Here is a 19,138-nt window from a genome sequence, read left to right as displayed (position 1 = left end):
TATATATAATTTATTTGTGTTACTGCTGCAAATAAGTATTTGAACACCTACCAACCAGCAAGAATTCTGTCTCACACAGACCTGTTAATTTTTCTTTAAGAAGCCCTCTTATTCTGCACTCTTTACCTGTATTAATTGCACCTGTTTGAACTTGTTACCTGGATAAAAGACACCTGCTCACACACGCAATCAATCACACTCCAACCTGTTCACCATAGCCAAGACCAAAGAGCTGTCTAAGGACTCCAGGGACAAAACTGTAGACCTGCACAAGGCTGGGATGGACTACAGGACAACAGGCAAGCAGCTTGGTAGAAGACAATTGTTATGATTATTTATTATAAAGTGGAAGAAACACAAGATGACTGTCAATCTCCCTCGGTCTGGGATTCCATGCAAGATCTCAGTTTGTGGGGTAAGGATGATTCTGAGAAAGCTCAGAACTACACAGGAGGACCTCGTCAATGACCTGAAGAGAGCTGGGGCCACAGACACAAAGATTACATTAGTAACACATGATGCCGTCATGGTTTAAAATCCTGCAGGACAGCAAGGTCCCCCTGCTCAAGCCAGCACATGTCCAGGCCCATTTGAAGTTCACCAGTGACCATCTGGATGATCCAGAGGAGGCATGGGAGAAGGTCATGTGGTCAGATGAGACCAGAATAGAGCTTTTTGGAATCAACTCCACTTACCATGTTTAGAGGATGAGAACAACCCCAAGAAAACCATCCCAACCGTGAAGCATGGGGGTGGAAACATCATACTCTGGGGGTGCTCTTCTGCAAAGGGAACAGGTTGACTGCACCGTATTGAAGGGAGGATGGATGGGGTCATGTATCGTAAGATTTTGGCAAACAACCTCCTTCCCTCAGTAAGAGCATTGAAGATGGGTCATGGCTGGGTCTTCAGCATGACAATGACCCCAAACACACAGTCAGGGCAACTAAGGAGGGGCTCCGTAAGAAGCATTTCAAGGTCTTGGAGTGGCCTGGCCAGTCTCCAGACCTGAACTCAATAGAAAATATTTGGAGGGAGCTGAAACTCCAAACCTGAAAGATTTGGAGAAGATCTGTATGCAGGAGTGGACCAAAATCCCTGCTGCAGTGTGTGAAAACTTGATTTGATTTTCACAGGTGTTCAAATACTTATTTGCAGCAGTAACATACAACCCCCGGCAAAAATTATGGAATCACCGGCCTCGGAGGATGTTCATTCAGTTGTTTAATTTTGTAGAAAAAAAACAGATCACAGACATGAAACAAAACTAAAGTCATTTCAAATGGCAACTTTCTGGCTTTAAGAAATACTATAAGAAATCAGGAAAAATAATTGTGGCAGTCAGTAACGGTTACTTTTATAGACCAAGCAGAGGGAACAAAATATGGAATCACTCAATTCTGAGGAAAAAATTATGGAATCATGAAAAACAAAAGAACGCTCCAACACATCACTAGTATTTTGTTGCACCACCTCTGGCTTTTATAACAGCTTGCAGTCTCTGAGGCATGGACTTAATGAGTGACAAACAGTACTCTTCATCAATCTGGCTCCAACTTTCTCTGATTGCTGTTGCCAGATCAGCTTTGCAGGTTGGAGCCTTGTCATGGACCATTTTCTTCAACTTCCACCAAAGATTCTCAATTGGATTAAGAGCCGGACTACGTATTTGCAGGCCATGACATTGACCCTATGTATCTTTTTGCAAGGAATGTTTTCAGTTTTTGCTCTATGGCAAGATGCATTATCATCTTGAAAAATGATTTCATCATCCCCAAACATCCTTTCAATTGATGGGATAAGAAAAGTGTCCAAAATATCAACATAAACTTGTGCATTTATTGATGATGTAATGACAGCCATCTCCCCAGTGCCTTTACCTGACATGCAGCCCCATATCATCAATGACTGTGGAAATTTACATGTTCTCTTCAGACAGTCATCTTTATAAATCTCGTTGGAACGGCACCAAACAAAAGTTCCAGCATCATCACCTTGTCCAATGCAGATTCGAGATTCATCACTGAATATGACTTTCATCCAGTCATCCACAGTCCACGATTGCTTTTCCTTAGCCCATTGTAACCTTGTTTTTTTCTGTTTAGGTGTTAATGATGGCTTTCATTTAGCTTTTCTGTATGTAAATCCCATTTCCTTTAGGCGGTTTCTTACAGTGTATTTGGTCCAGAGTTTAGACACAGCTGACTGTGAACAACCAACATCTTTTGCAACATTGTGTGATGATTTACCCTCTTTTAAGAGTTTGATAATCCTCTCCTTTGTTTCAATTGACATCTCTCGTGTTGGAGCCATGATTCATGTCAGTCCACTTGGTGCAACAGCTCTCCAAGGTATGATCACTCCTTTTTAGATGCAGACTAACGAGCAGATCTGATTTGATGCAGGTGTTAGTTTTGGGGATGAAAATTTACAGGGTGATTCCATAATTTATTCCTCAGAATTGAGTGATTACATATTTTTTCCCTCTGCTTGGTCTAAAAAAGTAACTGTTACTGACTGCCACAATTATTTTTCCTGATTTCTTATAGTGTTTCAAGTTGCCATTTGAAATGACTTTAGTTTTGTGTCATGTCTGTGATCTGCTTTTTTTTCTACAAAATTAAACAACTGAATGAACATCCTCCGAGGCCGGTGATTCCATAATTATTGCCAGGGATTGTACACATAAATTATTTTTAAAAAATCATACATTGTGATTTCTGGAATTTTTTTTTTTTTTTTTTGGATTATGTCTCTCACAGTGGACATGCACCTAAGATGAAAATTTCAGACCCCTCCATGATTTCTAAGTGGGAGAACTTGCAAAATCGCAGGGTGTTCAAATACTTATTTTCCTCACTGTAGTTCTTCAAACTATAATGGGTACATATATATTTTTTGTAAAGCCTATTAAAGCAAACTAAGGTACAAAGTAATTTAATATTATATTATCAGGACAATTATTCCAAATATTAACACCTTTAACTTTTTACAATAGTTCGGATCTTTAATTTCTCAAATAATAATGCCCCTCTCAAATTGTAGCTGGAATCCCTCAGTGTAAACAGATCCTGGACATGTTGAGGAAAATGTTTGTTTTAACTTTATAAATAATTTCTAGTGTGATGTAAATAACCAAGTACAAAAATTTTAAAATTTGTAAATGAGCAAATATCAGATTTGTTGGGTCACGATATGGTTTATTACTGATAATTCTTATAGGTTTCTTTTGCAACAGAAATATTGGATTAGTTTTAGTTCTATATGTATTTCTCCAAACCTCAACACTATGTCACATATGGAACAAGTAATGAATGATATAAATTGGTTAATGAATGTTGGGAGAGGAAGTCTTGTGGTTTATGCAAAATTGCAATGGACCTTGACATTTTAGATTTAACATAATTAATGTTTTCCAGCTCAATTTATCATCAATATAAACACCAAGAAATTTTATATCTGTTTCAATTTCAGTATCATGTAATAATAAATTTCTGCTTAAGTTCCTGGACTTGTTCCCAAATATGATACACTGAGTTTTATCAAAATGGAGCGGGGTCATTCTGTGTGAAATCATCAGGCGCCTCCCAGGTCACCGACTCGGATTGTCATGATTTATTTTTTTCTCAAGTACCTACATATGTCTTTTGAACACATGCAAAATATTGCTGCTTAATTCCAAGTAGTTTTTTGAGATATATATTTTTTTTATCTGGGTACCCACAATCCTATTTTTCACTCGCAAATGCATTTTGAGCTTTTGTTCATTTTTAAAAGGCATTATCTCAGCTCGACATGCAGATATAAAGCTCAAATATGGAATTCACCCTATTTGGGCACCTCAGATACAGTAGTAAATTTAAAAAATGGGATACAGAGCTAATTTTTCATTCTGTAGCATCACAAAAATGGCAGTTTGTCCATTCTCGCAAAAAATTGCAAAATTTCAAAGAGCTGTACCAAAGAAGGGATTCAATGGATAATCTTGATATTATAGAATACACATATTTGGGGTACTAGTTATGTGTGTTAAACACTGTGGTCATAACTTGAAGGGTTTTTGAATTATTTACTCTTGAAAATTGAACATAAATGTCGAATGTCAAAAATAGGCCTCCAGTCTCTTTATGATTTGACCATGTGGAAAACACCCAAAATAGGGTGTATTCCAAATTTGAGCTTTATATCTGCATTTTTATCTGAGATAGTGCCTTTTAAAAATGTAAGAAAGCTCAAAATGCATTTGCAAGTGTAAAATTGGATTGTGGTTACCCTCATTAAAAAATAATTATATCGAAAAAACTATTTGGAATTGAGCAGAAATATTTTGCATGTGTTCATCAGACATATGTGAGTACTTGTAAAAAATAAAAATAATAATAATAAATAAATCATGAGAATCCGAGTCGGTGACCCGGGAAGATTTAGGAAAATCTGATGATTTCACACGGAATGACCCAGTGATAATTTATTTGAATCGAACCATTGTTTAAATTTCTGTAATTCATTCTCTGTTCTGTCCAGGAGCTGTCCCAAATGATCCCCACAACACTGAAGAAAACCAAACCACAGTCACCTTGGTTCAGTGATTACCTGCGTGACTTCAAGCATAAGGCCAGAGGACTCAAACCGAAATGGCTTAGTTCAAAATTAGAACTATTCCACCTTGTGTAGCATGATGCTATCTTAGACTATAAGCATGCATTACTGGCTACAAAGCGAACCTAATACTCTGATTTGATCAACAAGAACAAGCATAACTCAAAGTTCTTGTTTGACATGGTGGCAACACTTATTCATGGACAACCACCTGTAGTTCGCTCTCCTTTTACAGCACAAGATTTCCTGGATTACTTTGAGAAGAAAATAGAAGACATTAGGTTAAACATATCCCAGCATGCCTTAACCCAGCCACTACACCCTGCTATTGATGTGGGCGCCACTACTGAGGTATTACCGAGATTTACAGAATTTGAGAATATCTCTCTAGGCATGCAGAGGAAACTCGTAATGTCAACAAAACGCACAACCTGTTTATTAGATCCTATACCAACAAAACTGTTTGAGGACCTGTGGTCCACCCTTGGTCCGACTGTGCTGGAAATTGGATCTTTTCCTAAATGTTTCAAATCTGCAGTAATTAAACCATTACTTAAGAAATCTAATCTTGACCCGTGTGTATTTAAAAAACTATCGGCCGATATCAAATCTATAATTTTGCTCTAAAGTTCTGGAAAAAGTGGTGTCACGGCAGCTCGTGGACTATCTTACTGAGAATAATCTCTTTGAGCCATTGCAGTCTGCTTTTAGAAAATATCATTCCACAGAGATGACTCACTAAAGTGGTGAATGATCTTCTGCTTGCAGTGGATTCAGACACCACTACGGTTCTGGTGCTGTTAGATCTCAGTGCTGCATTTGATACCGTGGATCATCATATTCTACTTGATAGGCTGGAAAATCCTTTTGGGATTACTGGGAGTGCCCTTGCATTGCTGACGTCATACTTGACCAGTCGTCCTCACTGTTTTATACAGTAACACTACCTATAACCTTAGTGACATGAAATTTGGGTTACCACAAGGGTCCGTCTTAGGCCCCCTGCTTTTTTCCCTTTATATAGCACCCCTCGGGCATATATTGCCACATTTTGGAATTACCTTTCACTGCAATGCTGATGATACTCAGTTATACATGCCGATAACTGGTGGTAATCTCATTCCCATAAAATCCTTAGAAGATTGCCTTGAATCAGTGAGAAGTTGGATGTCTAGAAACTTCCCACTTTTAAATTCTGATAAGACTGAAATGATGGTTCTTGGTCCATTGAGACATCGGCATCAGTTTGACCAGTTAACACTTAATGTAGGCTTGTGTGTACCTTGGGGTAATTTTTGATCCTTCGTTGTCCTCCACATGAGAAATATTATGAGGACTCCTTTCTTCCACCTGTGAAATATAGTGAACATTCGTCCCATCCTGTCTATGGCTAATGCTGAGACCCTGATCCATGCTTTTATCTCTTCTAGATTGGACTACTGCAATGTTTTATTTTCTGGTTTCCCGCATTAGGGCTCTCCAATTGGTTCAAAATGCTGCAGCCAGATTTGTGACACGAAGCAGAAGGTTCAACCCCATTACACCCATTTTGGCATCTCTTCACTGGCTTCCTGTTTCAGTGAGATCAGATTTTAAGGTTCTGCTACTAGTCTATAAAATTGTTCAAGGACTGGCATCTCCGTACCTAGCTTACCTAATTAAACCTTACATACCGGCTCGGGCTTTACGTCCTCAGGGTGCAGGACTACTTTGTGTCCCTAGGGTGAATAAGAAGTCTGCGGGTCACAGAGCTTTCTCTTATCGTGCCCCTGTTCTGTGGAATGATCTCCCCGCGTCAATAAAACAGTCAGATTCTGTGGAGACTTTCAAGTCCAGACTTAAGATGCACTTATTTTCCCTTTCATATGGCTAGCATACTGGCGTAGTATGTTTCCACACTTTTTACTCTTTTAATTCATTTTATTAGTAAACGGAGCGTGCTGCGACCTCAACTTTACCTAAATTCTGGGTCTTTTGGTGAAGTTTAGGGCTAGTGGCCGGCGATCACTTTAGTATTTCTCTGTTTTTCTTGTTGTTAAATGCTGACAAATTATACAGTATTTCTTGTCTTTCTGATGCCTGATTGTTTTTTCTCTCTGTTTAAGGTGCAGCTCCATCCAGAGATGGGTGTGGTATTTGTGCTAAAAACCCTCCTGTCCTGTGCACCAATAGCATTTCTTTTATATTTGTTTTGTAAATTGTTCTGTAATTGTCTGTATCATGGCCCAAGCAGAGGATCACCCCTTTGAATCTGGTCTGCTTGAGGTTGCTTCCTCAGAGGGAGTTTTTCCTTACCACTGCTGCTCTGGGGGTTAGTAAGGTTAGACCTTACTTGTGTGAAGTGCCTTGAGGCAACTCTGTTGTGATTTGGTGGTATATATAAATTAAATTTAAACAATGAGCAATTATAACAAATCAAGTTGCTTCAAGGACCGATCGATCTACGTTTTGATCCTCACCTATGGTCATGAGATTTGGCTCATGACCGAAAGTACGAGATTGCGGGTACAAGTGGCCAAGATGAGTTTCCTCCGCAGGGTGGCTGGGCGCTCCCTTAGAGATAGGGTGAGGAGCTCGGTCACTCGGGAGGAGCTCGGAGTCGAGCCGCTGCTCCTCCACGTCGAAAGGAGTCAGTTGAGGTGGCTCAGGCATCTTTTCCGGATGCCCCCTGGACGCCTCGCTGGGGAGGTGTTCCGGGCGCGTCCCATTGGGAGGAAGACCCAGGAAACGCTGGAGGGATTACATCTCTCGGCTGGCTTGGGAACGCCTTGGGGTTCCCCCGGAGGAGCTGGGGAGGTGTGTGTGGATTGGGAGGTCTGGGCGGCTTTGCTTGAGCTGCTGCCCCCGCGACCCGACTCCGGATAAAGCGGAAGAAAATGGATGGATGGATGGAAGTTGCTTCAAGAGCAAATATAAAGGCACAAGCCAAGCTTATTAACAAATAATCAGAAATACAAAGATGATTTAGAAGCAGCGTGTCCACAATCCATGTAGAGAAATGATCATTTTCCCATTACACACCCTCAGAAACAGTGTAATGGCCCAAGAATATCAGCAAGAGTGAAGGGGAAAGTTTACAAGACAGTAGTGAGACCAGCTATGTCTAGTGGTTAAGCGTTGGGCTTGAGACCAGAGGATCCTTGGTTCAAATCCCAGTCTGACCAGAAAATCACTAAGGGCTCTTGAGCAAGGTCCTTAATCCCCTAGTTGCTCCCGGTGTGTAGTGGGCGCCTTGCATGGCAGCACCCTGACATTGGGGTGAATGTGAAGCATTATTGTAAAATGCTTTGAGCGCCTGTTGCAGATGGAAAAGTGCTATATAAATGCAATCCATTTACCATATTGTGTAAATATGTTGACAGGTATGAATTTCTTCATCAGAATTGTGTTGGTAAAGTAGGAATGTCACAATCCCAACTCAAAGACCAGTGTTGGCCAGATATTCACATTTTCTGATTTAGATCCATCGAATCACCATTTTTGCAGTTTGACCTGTTTTATTCATGGGTCCTGTTTCAAGTTCCTAATGCATTTTTCAAAATAAACCCATAATCCAGATAGAATGATGATCTCTACTGTTGGAACTGACTTGTCTTTTGAAATGGATGTTTTAGGTCAGTCCATGTACGGCTGGAGTCGCACAAAGCCTCGGCGGTTGCAGTGGACATGGCTTGGGCACGCTGATGTGCAGTTTGGGTGCTGGACACTACATGTCTCCACACTCCAGATGTTCATTCTCATGCAGTTCAACACACACAAGGTAATTTCTATGTTGGTACAACTGCTGTGTTCACAAACAAACTGCAGGTCAGATTCCAGTGGATGAGGATTTGGATTTCAGGGTATGCATGGCTGAAAAAGAACACAGCATTCCAAGAAAAACACTTGCTACCTACAATAAAATTTGGAGGTGGTTCCATCATGCTGTGGGGCTGTGTGGCCAGTGCAGGTACTGGGAATCTTGTTAAAGTTAAGGGTCATATGGATTCCAGTCAATATCAGCAGATTCTTGGAAATCATCAGGGGGGCCCAAACTTTTACATACCACTGTAATTCAACTGTGGGTCATGGAAATTCACCCTGTTTTGATTAATCAGAATTATAATTTTTTTCACTGGTATGTTTGATTTTAAATCAACCTTTTTTTAACAACTAATTTCTTCACTTAAATTATATACAATTATAGACTTTTGATTTTGGTGTACCCGTGATTATGCGGACCTGGTCAGGATGGGGTTCACCGAGGCCTTGGCCGAGGTCATGGCCATGGTTTACGGAGTTACCAGTCGATAACAGTCCCAAACGCGGGGGTACACAACACTGCTCGAGGGGTTCACGACACACTTCTGGCCGTGGTTTGTGGAGTTACCATTCGATAACAGTCCCTGACCGCGGGGGTACACAACACTGCTCGGGGGTTCACGACATGCTTCTGGCCGTGGTTTACGGAGTTACCAGTCGATAACAGTCCCTGACCGCGGGGGTACACAACACTGCTCAAGGGGTTCACAACACACGTCTGGCCGTGGTTTACGGAGTTACCAGTCAATAACAGTCCCTAACCACGGGGGTACACAACACTGCTCGAAGGGTTCACGACACGCTTCTGGCAGTGGTTTACGGAGTTACTTGATAACAGTCCCTGACTGCGGGGGTACACAACACTGCTCGAGGGGTTTATAGCACACTTCACAGAGCTGTCAGTTGCATTTGACAAAAGTCCCTGATCCTGGGGCTCCACAGTCATCGTCAATGTTTCTGAAGATATCATCAATATCATCCTGCTCAATATCATGTGCCAACTCTTCATACTGTGAATTGCTCATCAAATCGAAATCTGCTGCCAGTTAATCAGCATCTGTGTTTAGTTCAAATTCATCCATGACATCAGGAGGTTTGCTCACTGTACTACTGGCCTTTCTCTTTTTCGGTTTGAAACGGTCAGGCGGCATGTCAGACATCAATTTCTTGGTGGCGAGATCTGTAGTTCCAAAGTAGGTTTTCAGGCTATGTTCAGATTTGTGTCTGGTAACAGATGTGATATGTTGACCATCGACACGCACTGAATCCAGAACGTTGACAGTGGTGGCACGAAGGGAATGAGTGGTGTACCTTTGGGAAAGACCAGCATTCTGGCCAAGTGGCATGTTGTTATACCACTTCTCACTGGTTGGCATCTGACTACGTCTTTGGCAGAATGCACTGCGTTTTGTATTACGTTGCCGTTTGTACAGCATGAATGTTGTCACAGGACACGGGGTCATCTGTAAAAATTGGAAAAAAAATCAAATTACGAATGTATTTATTTTCTATGTATCCATATATATGTGCAGATTTTTATGGACAATATTTTGTTTCACCTTTTTGATTTATGGGGAAAGATCTGAGGAAGTTAGAGGACAGGCCTAACCATGCGACTCATTTTAATAATAATGTTATTTAAAAAAAATCACATTTCCTGTGCATTGTTCAGGACTAGGGTTGAGTACTAAAACTTGATAATAATAATAATAATAAATTAATGCAATGAAAATTCCTCTGTAATAATAATATTAACAATAGATTTATATCAAACTGATATGCATGTACAGTAGTGTTCAGAATAGTAGTGCTATGTGAGTAAAAATATGAATCCAGGTTTTGAGTATATTTCTTATTGTTACATGGGAAACAAGGTACCAGTAGATTCTCACAAATCCAACAAGACCAAGCATTCATGATATGCACACTCTTAAGGCTATGAAATTGGGCTATTAGTAAAAAAAAAAAAGTAGAAAAGGGGGTGTTCACAATAATAGTAGTGTGGCATTCAGTCAGTGAGTTTGTCAATTTTGTGGAACAAACAGGTGTGAATCAGGTGTCCCCTATTTAAGGATGAAGCCAGCACCTGTTGAACATGCTTTTCTCTTTGAAAGTCTGAGGAAAATTGGACGTTCAAGCCATTGTTCAAAGAACAGCGTAGTTTGATTAAAAAGTTGATTGGAAGGGGAAAACTTATACGCAGGTGCAAAAAATTATAGGCTGTTCATCTACAATGATCTCCAATGCTTTAAAATGGACAAAAAACCAGAGACACGTGGAAGAAAACAGAAAACAACCATCAAAATTGATAGAAGAATAACCAGAATGGCAAAGGCTCACCCATTGATCAGCTCCAGGATGATCAAAGACAGTCTGGAGTTACCTGTAAGTGCTGTGACAGAAGACGCCTGTGTGAAGCTAATTTATTTGCAAGAATTCCCCGCAAAGTCCCTCTGTTAAATAAAAGACGTGCAGAAGAGGTTGCAAAAAAAGAACACATCAACTGGCGTAAAGAGAAATGGAGGAATATTTTGTGGACTGATGAGAGTAAAATTGTTCTTTTTGGGTCCAAGGGCCACAGACAGTTTGTGAAACGACCCCAAACACTGAATTCAAGCCACAGTTCACAGTGAAGACAGTGAAGCATGGTGGTGCAAGCATCATGATATGGGCATGTTTCTCCTCCTATGGTGTTGGGCCTATATATCACATACCAGGTATCATGGATCAGTTTGGATATGTCAAAATACTTGAAGAGGTTATGTTGCCTTATGCTGAAGAGGACATGCCCTTGAAATGGGTGTTTCAACAAGACAATGACCCCAAGCACACTAGTAAACCAGCAAAATCTTGGTTCCAAACCAACAAAATTAATTCCTCACAGATGTGAAGAAATCATGAAAAACTGTGGTTATACAACTAAATACTAGTTTAGTGATTCACAGGATTGTTAAAAAAAAGCAGTTTGAACATAATAGTTTTGAGTTTGTAGCATCAGCAACAGATGCTACTATTATTGTGAACACCCCCTTTTCTACTTTTTTTTTTTTTTTTTTACTAATAGCCCAATTTCATATCCTTAAGAGTGTGCATATCATGAATGCTTGGTCTTGTTGGATTTGTGAGAATCTACTGAATCTACTGGTACCTTGTTTCCCATGTAACAATAAGAAATATACTCAAAACCTGGAGTCATCTGTTTAGTCACATAGCACTACTATTATTCTGAACAATACTGTATAAAATTATTACAATTATTTTCACACAGAATTTATCAATGAACAGTGTTTTTCCTGTGTATATAACTGAACTGAGGTCGGATATTTTTCCCATTCTCAATAAAAATTTGGGGGAAAAAATTCAAAATGCTTTTGAAATTTCCCCCCAAAATGGTAAAACATTAAATTTGGTCATTTTTGTGTTGAACTTCATGAAAGGGACATATATTTTTCCAATTTTCTAGATAGTTAAATCAAATCAATTTTATTTATATAGCGCCAAATCACAACAAACAGTTGCCCCAAGGCGCTTTATATTGTAAGGCAAAAGCCATACAATAATTACGGAAAAATCCCAACAGTCAGAACGACCCCCTGTGAGCAAGCACTTGGCGACAGTGGGAAGGCAAAACTCCCTTTTAACAGGAAGAAACCTCCAGCAGAACCAGGCTCAGCGAAGGGCAGTCTTCTGCTGGGACTGGTTGGGGCTGAGGGAGAGAAACAGGAAAAAGACATGCTGTGGAGGGGAGCAGAGATCAATCACTAATGATTAAATGCAGAGTGGTGCATACAGAGCAAAAAGAGAAAGAAACACTCAGTGCATCATGGGAACCCCCCAGCAGTCTAAGTCTATAGCAGCGTAACTAAGGGATGGTTCAGGGTCACCTGATCCAGCCCTAAGTATAAGCTTTAGCAAAAAGGAAAGTTTTAAGCCTAATCTTAATAGTAGAGAGGGTGTCTGTCTCCCTGATCTGAATTGGGAGCTGGTTCCACAGGAGAGGAGCCTGAAAGCTGAAGGCTCTGCCTCCCATTCTACTCTTACAAACCCTAGGAACTACAAGTAAGCCTGCAGTCTGAGAGCGAAGCGCTCTATTGGGGTGATATGGTATTATGAGGTCCCTAAGATAAGATGGGACCTGATTATTCAAAACCTTATAAGTAAGAAGAAGAATTTTAAATTCTATTCTAGAATTAACAGGAAGCCAATGAAGAGAAGCCAGTATGGGTGAAATATGCTCTCTCCTTCTAGTCCCCGTCAGTACTCTAGCTGCAGCATTTTGAATTAACTGAAGGCTTTTCAGGCAACTTTTAGGACAACCTGATAATAATGAATTACAATTGTCCAGCCTAGAGGAAATAAATGCATGAATTATTTTTTCAGCATCACTTTGATACAAGACCTTTTCTAATTGAATTGTACCTGATATGCCCAGGAAAAACACTGATCAGGGCTCGAAATAGTACGTGCATGTGTTAGTTTGTTCAAGTACTATTCGAGCGGTGCACTTAATTTTATACTGCACTAGCACTGGTGCAAGTAACTTTATCCAAGTTTTATCAACTATAAGCACCAGTAGAATGAACCAATAAAGGAATAAATAAGGAAAAAACAATTTCCAGTGTGTTGTCTTCGTCTTCCCTGCGTTTTATGACTCAGACACACGGAACGAGTTGCTGTGCTACATTTGTTGTGTTTGCGCGTGCACATGTAAACAAAGAAAAGAAAAAAAATTGACTGGCTGTGGTTCCTCACTCTCTCTCCCCTTCAAACTCTGTCATCATTGTGTTATAAACCAGTCACCATTTGTTTTATTATACATCTGTGTAGTTAATAAAATTATCTTCACAGACAATTATTTCGCTCACCCACATGAAAAAAAAAATTGGCTGCTGCGGTTCCTTTACGGAACCCAGGAGAGGTCACTTAAAGTGATATTTTTTTCTGGCCATGATAAGTTGTGCGTACGTTTTCCTTTAGTCGAGCCCTCAAATTAATAAAACGTGCACGTTTTCCTTTAATCGAGCCCTCAAATTAATAAAATGTGCACGTTTTCCTTTCGTTCAAAATGAACTTCATAATAAGACCTAAATTGTCATCCTCACGGCGGGGAGACGCTTCGCCCTCAGCATCCTTTTGAATGTGCTTAAACTCCAGATGATGTCATGCTGGGCAGCTAGAGTTCCTTGTGCATCCAAACCATGATGATACACTCGGACCAGATCCATTTCTAATGGAAATGTATTACACTGTCTGCTGGTTTGTTGACTAATACCCAACATTTATGTGTCAAGACAATATTGAGTGCATTTTTTACAAATTGTGGCCACCTTTAAGTAGATTGTGCGCACAACATCATAAAACAAGCACACAATATAATAAAATGTGCATACATTCTCTCCACATGCAAAATATTTTGCGACAACACTTCCAGGACTCTGTAGTTCCTCAATCTCTCTCCCCTGAAACTCTGTCATAATTGTGTTATAAACCAGTCACCATTTGTTTTATTATACATCTGTGTAGTTAATAAATAAAATAATCTTCACAGACGATTCGTTCGCATGCACGTGAAAAAAAAAAACTGAGGGGAGAGCAGCAGCAGCGGCAAACTCTCCCCAGAGAGGAATTAAGAGTCTGACACTTCAGAGGAGGAGTTTTAAGGTTGATATAAGACTGACTTTTGGTTGTGCAAATAACTTTTTTTTTTGGTGGAAGTCATTTTTTTGTTACTAGCACCAGTGCAAGTAGGTTAAAAAATGTATTTTGACCCCTGCTGATGGATATTAAACATAATGTAATTTACCTGGAACAGCATACATGCGGCCATCAGCAGTGTTTTGGTTATCCTGGTGGTTCTTGGTGAGCTCATCTTTCACCAGGTACACAAATATGCGACCTTCCTCATCTCTGGTCAAAGCAAAGTCACTGACTTTAAGATCCTACATGTTTTCTCTCCCCGACGCCCCAAGTAGATAATGATGTCGATGAAAACCTTCTGTAACAGTTTTGTGGGGTTGCTGACATCAAAGTATTCCCACATCTAGGTCTTTACACACTGCCTCAAACATATTTCGTGACTCCAAAAACTCTTGTGAGTTCACAATATCAATGTCTGACATCCCATCGATCGACTGGAGATGCCTGTTAAGTCCGTGACGAAGAGTTTTCAGGCTTGTTTTCTTATAAAGTTCGCCATTCGCCTGTCTAGCTTCCGCGTAAAACCGACCGAGTACTCTGTCAAGCATCCGTCTGTCATAAGTTTCAAAGTTGGGCGCATGTCCCTTTTCAGTGACGTACTTGCAAAACCAGTTGGCTGCTGACTGTGTATTTCTGCGGGTGTTCTTCGCATCTTTTTCATGTAAAATTTGTTTTAAGTCAGCGTCGCTAACAGACGCAAACCTGTCTTCTGCCATCTTGTCAACAAACTGACATTCAAAGATGTAACGTGTTTTCTGATTAGCCGTTATTGATAGAAGGCGTTGCTCGGTTGGCTTGCACTACGCTGCACGCTAGGTGTACTCGGCTCCACCATTGATCAACTCGGCATGTGGTACAGCTCTGAAAGTGGCGAATGGGCCAATCAGAAGTTAGCAAAGTCACATACCATATAATAACACCTTTAAGTAACCATTTTGTACTTTTAATCTGGCCTACTGTTGCACAATTACTGTTGTTATGTTGCAGATTTACCTATGTGAGACAAATAAATATCTTACAACCCCAATTCCAGTGAAGTTGGGATGTTCCTCTTCAATCTATATTCAATTGAATACACCACAAAGACAAGATATTTAATGTTCAAACTCATAAACGTTATTGTTTTTGTGCAAATATTTGTCCTCAGTTCCCAAATGCTTATTGAGTGTTGTTAGAAGGAAAGGTGATGTAACACAGTGGTAAACATACCACTGTCCCAGCTTTTTTGAAATGTGTTGCAGGCAGCCTGGTTCACATGGCAGGATTTTAAAATTATCTGTACGTTTCCAAAACCTGAGAGACCCCACACGGAGATAAAAAAAAAAAAATAAAAAAAAAACATAGATCCAACAGGTTTGGTGGTACAGTGTGTGGTGTTCAGCCACAGTCAACACACCACACACGAACAGATTTCACACACGAACATTCCCAGGTCAGATAGGAGATTTCGTAAAATCTCTTGAGATTAAACGTGACTTCAGAGTAAACAGATGGAGATAGTTTGTGGACTATTTAAAACAGATGGAAAAAAAATGACAGAAAAAGAAAAGTTGTTCTTTAAAGGAGTTGAGACAGCGCGACCACCGGATTTTCTGGTATGTCAGAACAGCTGTTTTGATTTTTCTGCTCCGTACATCCGTCGCCTCGCTTTGATTGGCTACACGTCACATACAGCAGGCTGTGTGCTCGTTTGTGGTTGGTGGACACAACACCTGCTGCAATATCGGGCCAAGACAATTCAACATGTTGAATATCCCAGATTTGCGGCCTGAGTGCTCTTGACGTCCTTCAGAGCAGATCAGAGCGCTCTGAACACACCACACACTGCAGGAATATCTGATAAGATTATCTTTAGCATCATCACTATTGTTGGGGCGTCCTTAAGATTGTCGTAAGGGGAAGATCAGGTCTGATATTGGCCTAATTATCCTGCCGTGTGAACCCGGCTTAACCGGGCAAAATAATGACGAAGTGCCCGGATGTTAAATGTTTCATGTGCATTTTCAATGCGTATACACAGGTGAACACACACGGAATAAAGTTCACAAAATACGTGTTACAATACCATTCTGATCTGGATGTCGAGCCAGTAAAATTTACATTTAGGGCTGAAATGATTACTCGAATAACTCGAATAATTAAATTACAAAAAATGATCAAGGCAAATTCTGTGCCTTGAAGCTTCGTTTAAACGTTGTAGTACATATGCCAGGCCTGTGTGTGGTGCTGTAATGTCCCCAGATAAACAGAAGACTAGAGCATGCGCTCAGGCCATGTAACAGCTAATAATTTAGCCCTTAAAGCTACCGCTTTCCAATGCAACACAGAGTAAAATAATTCATAATTATAATTCAGAATTCATTTTATTGTGTAAAATATTTGTATACATGATTGTATATAACAACACATCATAACATAACAATAAAAACAGCTATTAACAATTTTAAAATCTGGTGGCATTCATTATACTGTAATACAGATCATTATTTGCATTAAAAATATCTGTACTCAAGGATAAGACCACTTCAGGTGGCAAACTGTTCCAAATCTTTACTGCTTGGTTACAAAATAAATTTTTTCTCACATTCAATCTAGATCTATTAACTTCCAAGTACAATTCATGGCCTCTAAGGCCAGTATACCTTCTAATTTCAAAAAATACAGTGGGGTCAACATTCTCAAAGCCATACAAAATTTTATATATTTCAATCAAATCACCTCGGGTTTGTCTGTCTTCAAGACTTGTGAGACCCAGTTGCAAGAGCCTATCCTCATAAGGCAAATTTTTTAATTCTGGAACCAACTTAGTGGCCCTTCTCTGTACTTTCTCTAAAATATTTTTGTCTTTCTGCAAATATGGTAACCATGCCTGCACACAATATTCAAGGTGAGGATGAACAAACGTTTTGTATAAAAGAAGAAAGGAGTCTTTGTCAATAAACAAAAAGGCCCTTTTTATCATCCCAAGAATTCTATTGGCCTTAGCTGCCGAAAGAGCAATGTGGCAGGAAAAGGATAGGTCCTTAGAAATCAACACTCCTAGGTCTGTTTCTTCTGAAACCGCTTCTAATTGTTTTTCATTCATAAAATAATCGTAACATGGATTTTTTTCTACCAATATGGAGAACTTTCAACCATCACTCTTCATCCATACCCACATGGTGTCTTTTAAATTCATGTCGGTCAACACATTGCATAATTCAACATCTATATGGTCAGTCACCATCAGTATTACACCACCTCTGACTTCAGTTGTATCTTTATGTAGAAGTTTAAAACCAGGTATGCTTAAAAGACAACCAGGTATATCACTTTTTAACCAGGTTTCGGTTCCAAATATAATATCCGGCTTCTCCTCACTCACACGGAATCTGAACTCATCAGTTTTACTCAGAATACTCTCAAAATTAGCAGCCATACATCTAACCGTGTTACATGTTAGGCTATCACAGTCTGAGCTAATTGCAGCTAAAGCCCCAACAACCCCTGATTGTAATGTCACAACAGGGTCATGATGTGTGGCTGCTTCCTATGCTTGTACGTTTGCTTGTTCTCTTCGTACAGTCCGGTTGTTGGTGACAACCCTAAAGTTCCGTATGATGAGGTTCTGTTCTCCATTTTGTTTCCTTTGTTTCAGTTCATCGTGCGCTGTTCTGTCCTTGTCCCTCTGTGACTGGCCAAGGTCAGGTTTCACGAAAACACTCTTGTGCCAGTCAGCTGTTGAGCGTCAGAGAGACTTTGCACTCACCAGAAACTGTCACCTTAAATCAGCATTGCGAAACCTCACACAGACAGGGTGGGGTTTGCCATCGTTCCTGATCGCTCCCAAGCGAAAGACGCCATCGATATCCTCAGGAGATAATCGGATGTCAGTTTTTCACTCCCGAATCGATACCAGCTTGGTAGCATCAGCCTCCTTCCTTTCTTGACCAGTAGTAGCTCTCATCTCTCCCTCACAGTCTTCCCTCTTGAACAGGTTCTGGCAGACCATGCACGATGACATTCAATTTCCTTTTCTCAATTTCAGCTTTTTCCTTGAAGAGGTCTTGTACAACATCCTTCACTACAGCTCTGACGTCTTTGTTACTTTCCAGTACAGATCATCTCTGTTTAATTTCAGCTGACTCACTGGCAAACTGGATTATGCTTTTGTCACATCTTTTACAGAACCATCTGATCACACCAAGGAGATCATTGTCTTCTAGGGCTTTGTACTTCTGTCAATATTGCAACATGGCTTCAAGTGGTACCATGTGAAGCATGTTTCACATTACATGCTACAAGTATCATCCTTTACCAGTTTTCTACATTCCCCACAATGCTCACCACTGTTACCTGCTGCGTTATTATTGCCATTGGTGTTAGTGTCCGTTGCATCTCCTGTCGCTACATTCGTGTTGGTCGTAGCTGCATTGGTAGGGAAGCCATCTTGCCCACGAAGACCCTCATAAAAACACACACCTTCTTCGTTCAACTGGCGGTTCTTGTCTCTCTTGCAACGCATACACGTGCCCCTCTTGTTGCCAGGCATGATGTCGGTCCAGTTGTGATATGAATATTTCTTGCTGGTATCACAGGAAAGCAAAGTGGAGCACAGCTGGCGAATCCAAGCCGAACCCAATAGCCAGCTAGCCTTAGCCTGCTAGTCTACTGCTAGCATAAAATAAAGCCTTTTAAAAGAAAGAGGGTCCACACTGATCATCTGAAATAGACGTACTGTGCATTTAAAGCGAAGAAACACACGGTCTGCTCTACGTGGTGAGTATTGACCTGACGGCCGGGTATCCACAGTCGAAGTCGGCTGCTGTTCAGACTCGCACTAAGTGTTTCGCTTTTTCGAGGTGATGGTGTAGTGGTTAAAGTGTTGGGCTTGAGACCAGAAGATCCTGGGTTCAAATCCCCGCCTGACTGGAAAATCACTAAGGGCCCTTGGGCAAGGTCTTTAATCCCCTATTGCTCCCGGTGTGTAGTGAGCGCCTTGTATGGCAGCAACCTGACATCGGGGTGAATGTGAGGCATAATTGTAAAGCGCTTTGAGCGT

The 19,138-nt window shown here is 40.4% G+C and overlaps 1 protein-coding gene across 3 annotated transcripts in view; it reads left to right on the top strand.

Annotated features, from left to right (window-relative positions):
- LOC117523944 (cullin-9) overlaps nucleotides 1-19,138 on the top strand; it is a 376,653-nt gene that overhangs the window by 219,811 nt on the left and 137,704 nt on the right. For all 3 annotated transcript variants that reach the window (XM_034185568.1, XM_034185567.1, XM_034185566.1), the window contains exon 29: nucleotides 8,214-8,359. In XM_034185568.1, the coding sequence (XP_034041459.1) occupies nucleotides 8,214-8,359 (146 nt within the window). The remainder of the gene's footprint in view (nucleotides 1-8,213; nucleotides 8,360-19,138) is intronic.

The sequence above is a fragment of the Thalassophryne amazonica genome, chromosome 13 (genome assembly GCF_902500255.1).
Source record: "Thalassophryne amazonica chromosome 13, fThaAma1.1, whole genome shotgun sequence".
In the NCBI taxonomy this organism is placed as follows: domain Eukaryota; kingdom Metazoa; phylum Chordata; class Actinopteri; order Batrachoidiformes; family Batrachoididae; genus Thalassophryne; species Thalassophryne amazonica.
The sequence above is the reverse complement of the archived record's forward strand: the minus strand, read 5'-3'. Positions and strand labels throughout refer to the sequence as shown.